Source organism: Perognathus longimembris, chromosome 16 (genome assembly GCF_023159225.1).
Source record: "Perognathus longimembris pacificus isolate PPM17 chromosome 16, ASM2315922v1, whole genome shotgun sequence".
NCBI classification, from domain to species: domain Eukaryota; kingdom Metazoa; phylum Chordata; class Mammalia; order Rodentia; family Heteromyidae; genus Perognathus; species Perognathus longimembris.
The window spans coordinates 24,035,958-24,045,773 of NC_063176.1; the positions used below are offsets into that span (position 1 = coordinate 24,035,958).

Consider the following 9,816-nt stretch of genomic DNA (forward strand, 5'->3'; position numbering starts at 1 on the left):
CAGCGCCACTTCTGGCTTTTTCTATATATGTGGTGCTGAGGAATCGAACCCAGGGCTTCATGTATACGAGGTGAGCACTTTACCACTAGGCCATATTCCCAGCTGGCTTGGTTTGTTTTGGTTTCCTGCATTCTCCTGCTAGGAGAGTGTGTGCAGTTTGGAATTGTGGCTCCTCCATTCAGTGTCCCAGAGCAGACCATTCTGCTTTGTTCAGTATTTTTTTTGGTTTGTATTTTTCTTTATATTCTATTTGTTTGAGCTTTAATTTGTAAAATGTATGTGTAAATGTACATGGTCACAGTGACTTTAATTCTGCTTCCTGTTCTGCAAAATTTCCCTACCAGATCCTCCATTAACAGATTCAACAATTTTCCCATGTCTAATTATGGTGTAAGCTTCCCATCTATGTTAGTTGTCTTCTCTCCAATGTGTTGTGGCCTTTGAAGAATGAGGACTTGGATAGTTTAAGAGTTGCTTACTGTCCTGGTTTTATTCCCATTTCTATATTTACTCAACCTTCAGGCATTGATGTCCAGGGCAGCGGCTCTGATACTCTTGGATTGTACTTCATAAAAAGATGTCTTAACCATCCTGCTCTGAAGGTAGAGGGAAGCTCCCACCCTGCACTTGTCTACTGTTTACCTTTTCAAAGTGTGATGCGGGGCTGGGGATGTGGTAGAGTGCTTGCTTAGCATGCATGAAGCCCTGGGTTTGATTCCTCAGCACCACATAAACAGAAAACACTGGAAGCAGAGCTGTGGCTCAAGAGGTAGAATGCTAGTTTGAGCAAAAAGAAGCCAAGGACAGTGCTCAGGCCCTGAGTCCAAGCCCTAGGACTGGCATAAACAAATCAAAGATTGATACAAACTATATCATTATGAGCATCATATCACTGTGATGTTTTGATACATATATTATGTAAGTTTCAAATCAGGGTAAGCACATCTATCTCAGGAAGCATTTATCATTCACTTCCTGGAGAAAACATTCAAGTTATTTCCTTCTTGTTAAAACAATTCAGTCCATGATTATAGTCTAGGTCACCTTATCGTATAATATCTCCTACCTTTAATTCTGAAAAGGAAGTTGAGCAAAGAAAACTTTGGGCAATCTAGTGCAATGAAGAACATCCACTAAAGGACTCAGGTGGCCTTGGGCTCTTATTCTGATTTCAGTTATAACTTACATGAATTGGAGTTTGTTAATAGCTATTTGCCTTAGTGTCTGCCGATTATATCTGTCTCTAAGAAAGTCAGCACAGCTGGCTGGAAGCATCAAGCTCATACTGCTAGGGGTTTGAGACGAGCTTGACATTTGGTAGATGAAGGCCTACAGATACCTTGAGCTAGTTTCTCCAGGTATAAAATGGGGCGACCATAGCAGCTACCCATGGGAAGTGATGCTAATTCTCATTGGAGGCTCCTCAATATCAGAAAAGCTATATTCTTCAAGAAGATTAAAATCAAATAAAAACGCAATGAATGATTCCTGGGATCTTGAAACAGGGAAGTCTGAAAAACACTAAATTGCAGAATCTTGATCACACTTCATTAACCTTTTGTATACTTGTAATGAAAACATTGAATTGTAGACAATCAAAAAAATATAGTATTTATAGGTACTTATTTCCCAAGTGAGTTATTTCAGCAAAAGAAATCAAGACATAAAAGGAGAAAGATGAAAGAAGAAGCCAGGAAAAGCTTAGGATCTGAGCTTGCTGGGGGCAGACTTCCTAGGCACTTAGGGAGGTTTGGGAAGTACAGACCAAGCTTAGTGCTGTGGTGGGAAGGAATCAAAATGTCATCTTCTGATCTTGCTTTACTTCGGCAAGTGAAACATTGGAGACTTGAGGAATCTATGTAATGAGACAGAGTTCACCCTCTGGAGGAAAGCACCATTCATATGTCAGGGGAAAGAGACCCACAGCTAAGCAGGTCTCACCAAATAACTTCACTCATTTCTGGCATGACTCATATTATCTGTAAAGTACTGTTTACAACAAAAAAATATGAGACCTTTCTTTTTGCTTATAAAATATGTCTCGACTTGCTAAATGTTAAGAATGAATTACTCGTCTCTGAAATATTTGCTCAAGTTTATTGGATAGCATTTGATTGAAAGGAAGCATTAAAGAATTTGATACCAGAGACTGATATTTTGTCCTTGCAAAAATTAAAAATAGTGAATTTAAACAAGTTCATAAAGGTCATTATGTGAAAGGATACATCTGTGAACCACCCTTCAAATACTTTTCCTAAATATTCCAGAAATTTAGTTCTAGGAATCTTTCAATGTTATTGGGTTTAATCTGAGACAATAAATCTTACAAAGGAACTGTTTAAAATGGTTTATAAGTAGAAGACATCTGCTATGTGGAGTTTTTTGTACTTTCTAAGGCTGGAGCTCACAATGTTCTTAAATTTTTTTTTTTTAAATGCCGATCGTGGGGCTTGAACTCAGGGCCTGCACACTGTCTCTGAGATTTTTTTTTGCTCAAGGATAGTGCTCTACTCCATGAGCCACAGCTCCATTGCTAGCTTTTTAGTGGTTAATTGGAAATAAGAGTCTCACAGACTTTCCTGTCTGGGCTGGCTTTGAACCATGATCTCAGATCTCTGTCTCCTAAATAGCTAGGTACCCGGTTTCCCCAATATTCTTAATTCAAGCTAAATATTCAGATGTTGGATTTACCATATTTTTATTCAAATTTTTATTATCAAGATTTACCATATTTTCTAGGACAGGTTAGCATTTAAAGGCAGGTATATTATCAAAAGAGTAAAAACATCTATGCTCAGAGGAACTTTCCTTGTTCTGATAAATGAAGACGAAGCATGTCAGGTTCCATAGCAAAAAGAGCTTGAATTTATCCCATTCAGTTCTACAGGATTCTCTTTACATACAATCTCATGTTTGTACAGGGAAATTGTTTTCCTTAGAAAAGATTCAACCAAGAATAAAAGTAAAATGCAGATGAGGGATAAAGGGTAAATGCAGGCATTCTTAAAATATTGGCATCAGGCAGGCTTTCTCTTACTCACTGGAGCTGATGGAGTTGAATGTATATGTTTTCTGTAAAATTAAAAACAAAAACAAAAGTCATGCTTAGAAAAACATTCACAAACTATAGCTTTCCCCAGAGACATGAGATAAGGGATATTCTGCATACTAGCGTCCAGTTTAGTTTACTGAACTGCTGGCTGGAGCCGGCCTTACTCTATCTGATTGGTAGAAATAGCAACTATGTGACTTAGGAACTTCTTAAAGATTTAAAATGGCCCATGTTGACTGTCTAGAAAAGGACGCTCCTTTAGTACAGGTGGGATGGGAAAGCCCTGGGTAGCCTGGACTCACCTGTGTAAATAGTTAAGTATTGCCTTCACCCTTTTACTTTGGGGTCTCAAGCATATAGCTTTCTTCCCCTTTGTCAAGATTCTAGAAAAAAGAAACAAGAATATGTTTTTAAAAAGCAGTGTTAGTTTAGTCAATCAGTAGTAGTCCGTCAATAATGACTACAGTTGGGTTGAAAACAAGTCTTTCTACATGCAGTAAAATTGGAATGAGGTAGATTAGGATCTGGAATAAGCAATTTGTGGCATGAAGTTGGAGGAAGAAGAAATCAGACATCTGTGGCCCAGTATATGACAGCTGGAAGAGTAGAAGCCAGTATGAGTTTTGTTGATAACCTTAACAGAGTTGGAGAAGCTGCCTCCAAGGTTGGTCATTTCTAAAGTCCCATTACAATATCTTTAAGATATATTAACCTGGGGCTGGGAATACGGCCTAGTGGTAAGAGTGCTTGCCTCGTATACATGAAGCCCTGGGTTCAATTCCTCAGCACCACATATACAGAAAATGGCCAGAAGTGGTGCTGTGGCTCAAGTGGCAGAGTGCTAGCCTTGAGCAAAAAAGAAGCCATGGACAGTGCTCAGGCCCTGAGTTCACGGCCTAGGACTGGCCAAAAAAAAAAAAAAAAAAAAAAGGTATATTAATCCATTGAGCTTGGGAGAAAAAAGAAGAGTATAGAAAAATGTCCCCCTTCAGGACATTTTGCCTGAAAAACATAAACACTTTGATGTAGCATCCAAATGTACAAAAATGTATTAGCAGAAATATGGTAGATTCAGGGGAGACCTCAAATGATGTAAATCCTTACAAGGGTTAACTCATGGTCCAACAAAATAAATATCTTGAAAGTGGAGAGGGTCAAGGGGAGTAGGATAGACACATGAAGAGAAGAAGGAAGGACTTTTATGCTGTCTTAAATTCAATGCATATCCTTCAAAATGAGGAAAACTGAGGGAAGGGGTTAGGAGCACTGGGGAGAATGTTGGAAGGGATGACACTGATCATGATGCATTGTATTCATTACTGCTTTGTTGAATGGCACCTTCTTTGTCCAACTACTTAAAGATAATGCAAAAAGAAAAAATGAAATATGTACGGAAGAGGTTATAACTGACACGACTTCCCTGAGGGACATTTTGTTGAATTACTATATAGCATGGCTTTGCTTGCTCTAAGACATTCAGTGGTAACAAAAGCAGCAGTGATAGTAATGGCTAATGTTTGTCAACTATTATTTTCAGAGTGCCACATGCTGTGTTCAGCATCTAAACATGGATTATCTCAGTTCATCTCACAAAACCTTGTGCTAGGGGAGCTTTTCCTTACTTACCTTCAGATATTGAACTTGAGGCTTAGAGAATACAAATACAGTGTCCATGATTGCACAAGCAATATACAATAGAACATAACTAAGTGAAAGTTATCTGACTCCAAAATTCACATTTCTAAAAAAATTAATGCCTTTAACTTTAAAAAAAATCTTGAAGTGAAGTAGTTGGACAAAAAAGGTTTCATTTCAACATGTTAGGTTACAAATACAACACATCTTGATCAATGTCAACCCTTCCATCATTTTCTACTATCTTTCCCAATCTCATCCATACCATCAAGTTGCATGGTTCCATTTTCATATTGAATATAATGTGAAGTACATTAACATGAAGTATTCAATGAATTCAATTCAATTGATGTGAATTATTCAATTTCACATTGAATATAATGATTATATTTGCCTCCCATCCTCTCTCCATAGAACTCACACTTTTAGTTGGTGCTTTACAAGAGCATAATCTAAAGTGTTACTAAGTGCCAGAGGTATTGTTAAAGGCTTTCCCTAGCAGAAACAGTTTCCCAGGAGCTAGAAAATCAGGGGACTATTCTGCTGGTATTACCTCAAGTAAAACACAACTTCTTAATGTGTCACTTAGCTCCTGGGAGACAGACAGCAAAGACCCATCCATCACACTATGAAATTTCACTTTTGTTGGTAAATCTTAGTGAAGTCCGAAGTTATATAATGGTTAAGTTCTTGAGCATCAGCTTCTAGTTTAGGTTTTGTGTTTATGATGGAAATCCAGACTTTTAATGGTTTGGTTCTTTCATTCATGACTCATACAAGTTTTTCATAATTATTTGTAGCTATTTTTATGTGTGGTTAACATTCAGAAATGTAGAATTTGACAAGAGGTAATGCTGTCAAGCTTTTCTTTAAAACAACGTGTACTAAGACCTTGATTCCTCAAAAATGGCTGGCATTAAAGTATAGAAAGAAAGGTACATTACTTCATTTCATTGAAAGGTGAGAGACTTGAATGCAATCACTGAGATTTGAAATTGTAAGACTTGAAATGCTACCATAAAGAAATATACATTTTTATGTAGCTAAGAATGCTATCAAATACACCAGGGTAGACTACATCTCTGAACTTGAAGGTCAGATCAGAAGAACTTTTATTGGTGAAGACATTACTGAAAGTATAATGTGATTTTACATAAACATATTTCTATATGCATGTTTTTGGTGGTACTTGGAATTCCACTCAGGGCCTCACACTTGCTAGGCTCTATCTCTTGAGGCACATTTTAGAAATTCCTTTTGCTATGACTTTGTTTTCCAGAAAGGCACGTACTTTTGTCCCTGCCTGGCCTCTGACTGTAGTTCTGCAATCTCTGCCTCCTGAGAAGGTGAGATTACAGGTGGGTAGCACTATGTCTAGCCCCATTCATATGCATATATCCTACATTTATGTTCTTGAGTTGGATACAACTGGTCTAAGGCACAAGGCCTTGGTCTCTAAATGAGACAACAAAAAGTAGCTGTGTCCAAATATTTTAAGGCCTAAGGAAGTTCATGGGAGGGCTGATGTATGGCTCAGTGGTAGAATACTTGTCTAACATATATGAGGCCCTAGGTTCAATTCCCAGCCCTTAAAACAAAAACAAAGGGAAGGAAAAACAAGACTGTGTGGAGAGCTATTAATGGGAGCAAAGTTGGGATGCTCCAAGAAAAATGTCTACTGGTACAGTGTGAACAAGAGGCTTTGGAACGGGAAGGGCAAGGTCAAATCCTGGCTCTACTCCTGCCTCAGACAGTGAAATATCCTTCCCAGCCTCACTTTCTACATCCATAGGGCAGGGCAGCTACTTAAATGGAGAAGGCAAAGGAAGAAAATGAGTGCAAACAGTTTAGTTCATGTCCACAAAGTACTTAGAAAATACCACCAATACTCATGATTAGTGTCAGAATTTTAGCCACATTCAAGTAAACCTTTGAACTTCTTGTTACCATACTGTATGAGATCATTTGTTCTGATTCTCAATGAAAGAAAGACATCATTTTTTTCCCTTTATGCAACTTACATGACTTCTTTGTTTGGACAACCATTCCCAGGAGGGATAACTTCAATTTTCTCAATCTGGGAAAGGGGGATTAATTTTGAGGTGTCTCTAGAGCATCTACACTTCAAGTTTGTGTTTAAGGCTTCCAGAATACCTGCAAACATGGAATCAGTATTTTAATCTTATTTGGCAGATAATTTACATCTAGAATGTAATTACCAGTCTTTCATAGAATACATTAAAAAATTTAACCAGTACATCTACCCACATATGCTGTTAGTTGATGTCTTTCCGTTGTCTTGGCTTTAGTATTTTCAAATGTTTTCTAGCAAAGCCTTAAAAAACACAATACTTCTTGAAAGTATTGAGTGTCCATTTCATAAAATTTGAGAACTGTCACTTTAGGGACATACAGCTCAGTTATAATGAACACAATATAAAATCAACTGATTTCTCCTCTCAGCACCAAAAACTAGAGGATGCCTTCTGGTTATAGAGTTGCAGAAGCAATAACAACATTGTGGCAGCAATGCCACATCATAATGGCATCTCTCTTATCCTCCTTTCTGGCCTACCTTGCCTCTCTGACAAGATGCGCAAAAGATATGTTTTTGGTCTAATGTTTGTTTTTCATCTCAGATGCAAATCATGAATAAACAAAAGCCAATAATAAAAATTCAAGACTCTTCGCATCCAACCATACAAGTTACTCGTAGGTATAGGTATTTTCTTTTGGAATAAGGAACATGTCTCATGCATTTTAATGAACTCTATCTCTTGAATGATATTTATCATTCTCTTTATCCACAACACTCACATGCCTGTGTGTGTGTGTGTGTGTGTGTGTGTGTGTGTGTGTGTACCTAACTTGCAAGGTATTCTGAACTTAGAGGCATGAACAAAAACTAGAATGCCACAGAGGCTGGTGGTTTTCCCAAACTCTCTACTGCATCTTGGGTACAGAGGGTTTCCTAACAACTGACTTTCCCAGGAGCAAGGGGAAAGCTTCATGGAGGAGGGGAGACATGGTAGTGTTGAAGAATGAAAATGACATGTAAAAAAACCCCCAGGGGAATCCTCTTCATTTTAAGAATAAAAATTTGTTTCAGAATTCTGAGCAGTGTTTCTTTCTTCACATGCCTCTATCCCTTCAGCCATGCTGAAGTGTACAGCTTTTACCAGGTATTTATTCACCCCAAGTGTCTTGTTTAGACTTGGAAGCCTACTTCTTTGTAGCATGGGTGTACCTTGCCCCTGATGCCCTAATGACTTCAGGTCTAGCTATATGGAGCTGTATCTGGAATGTTCCATCAGGAAATCAATTAATGTCAACTTTTAGGTACTACCCAAGGGTTTGGTGAGATAGGATAGCACTGAAAAGGCAACATTAAACAAGAGATCCATGTATATATGTAAAGAATTTTTATTTCAGAAGCTGATCTGAAAAAAGTCCAGGAATGTATAAGCCAAACCTAAGTCACATGGACATTAGATTTTCAGCATCTCATCTATAAATAAAAACAATATAAAAGCTTCCACTTTCTACGAGTTAAAATCCCTAAGCATCTCATTTCCAGAAATCTAGAAGCAACTGAGCAATTCCTCCCCTACTCTCCCCCAAATTTTAATTAAAAAGAAAATGGAAATGGCAGAGAGCATTCTGTCCAAGGACAGTAAAAGCATAAGTGGAAGTTCTCACCGTGCACTGGAGAGAGGCTGCCCACCAGCAGCAGGAACAGCAGAGCTGCCGTGTAGAGCTTCATTCCGCCTGGAGGTGGAGTTCAGACTTAGCTGAGACCACACCATGGGTTTGAAGCATCAGAGACTTTTATTTATACTAATCAGGGCCCTCCCCCTGCTTTGTCTCTAGTAGGTCAGCTGTATCATCAGTTTTAAAAGCCCCCAAATATTTGCTGAGCTAGCTTTTAAAGAAAAAGAAATGTGTCTTGCAAACTTTATGAATTTGTTTCAGATTGCTATTGGTATAATAAAATATTTCTTGATAATGTAGACGGAAAATGTCAGGGATGCTGCAGAGATTTGAGGATGGAGAGAGAAGAAGATGATTGAAGTTTGGAGACCCTGAGGTATGTTCTTTAGGGTTACTATTGATGATTGTGGCTTTGATTGCTTCTCTTAGTGAAGGGTCAGTCAAGTTTCCAACTGGGTATTGACATAGAAGCTCCATGGCATCAGGGATCCTGTTGGTCATATTATATCCCCAGCACCTGGAAGAAGGCTAGCCATTGGCAGGTGTTTAGTAAATATTTGCACATCAAATAAGTGTGTGTGTGTGTGTGTGTGTGTGTGTGTGCCAGTAGTGAGGTTTGAACTTAGGGCTCTTAGCTTTTTCAATTGAGGCTGTCACTCTACTACTTGAGCCACAGCTCCACTTTGAGCTTTTGGTGGTTAATTAGAGATAAAAGTCTTATGGACTTTCCTACCCAGGTGGCTTTGAACCAGATCCTTCGACTTCAGTCTCCTGAGTAGCTAGAATTACAGGTGTGAGTCACTGGTACTAGACCTAAATGTTTTCTTACTGAAAGCTCCTTTTGCTGATTTTCTATAGTCTTTTCTACCAAACCATTTCTATCTCTGTAATAATTACATAATTCTTCTTCCCATCATGAAAATTTTGCAAGGGGCTCTATGTGTACCCTCCTGGATGTACTTGTGTCACTCATGATGAAGGGAAGCAGCAGCAACTCTGAGGAAGAGCAGCTTTCTGGCTTTAGTTGCAAGTTACTAGGCCTGAGAGCCAGTGCTCATTAGAACTTCATCAGGTATTGAACTATATTTTCAGAATGTTTAACCTGCAGATGCTACACATGTAAAGCTGGGTTTTGATCCCTCCAAATAGTTCCTAAAACAATTAGCAGACAGACTTAACTCATTTCCTGGGGGCTCTTTGATTAAAAAAAAATATGTGCATATAGGCCAATCTGGTCTAGAGTACCAATAAGTGCTGTGGTAATGAATTTGCCAGACATACAGAACCCCTGAAAAATCAGGAGGTTTAGGCTTTTGATGCGATTCCCTGAACAATTTGAACATCTACCATCCTAATTGACTAGCAAAGCCAATGTCCTTAGTGCTCTGCTATGAATGAGGGTTGGGGTACAATTCCAT

The 9,816-nt window shown here is 38.5% G+C and overlaps 1 protein-coding gene across 1 annotated transcript; it reads right to left on the reverse strand.

Annotated features, from left to right (window-relative positions):
- Window positions 1-2,907: 2,907 nt before the first annotated feature.
- Cxcl13 (C-X-C motif chemokine ligand 13) lies at window positions 2,908-8,483 on the reverse strand. The gene is made up of 4 exons (XM_048364379.1): window positions 8,387-8,483; window positions 6,709-6,841; window positions 3,355-3,435; window positions 2,908-3,072 (listed from the first exon to the last, which is right to left on the reverse strand). The coding sequence occupies exons 1-4, from the start codon at window positions 8,448-8,450 to the stop codon at window positions 3,018-3,020; spliced, it is 333 nt and encodes a 110-aa protein (XP_048220336.1). The 5' UTR covers window positions 8,451-8,483; the 3' UTR covers window positions 2,908-3,017.
- Window positions 8,484-9,816: the final 1,333 nt, after the last annotated feature.

What these genes read in the sequence shown, in the direction of transcription:
- Cxcl13 (XM_048364379.1), bottom strand. Translation starts at nt 8,450, where the DNA reads ATGAAGCTCTACACGGCAGCTCTGCTGTTCCTGCTGCTGGTGGGCAGC. An exon ending in CAGCCTCTCTCCAGTGCACG is followed by an intron (nt 6,842 to 8,386) that starts GTGAGAACTTCC and finishes CCATGTTTGCAG; the next exon opens with GTATTCTGGAAGCCTTAAAC. An exon ending in TGTCCAAACAAAGAAGTCAT is followed by an intron (nt 3,436 to 6,708) that starts GTAAGTTGCATA and finishes TCTTTTTTCTAG; the next exon opens with AATCTTGACAAAGGGGAAGA.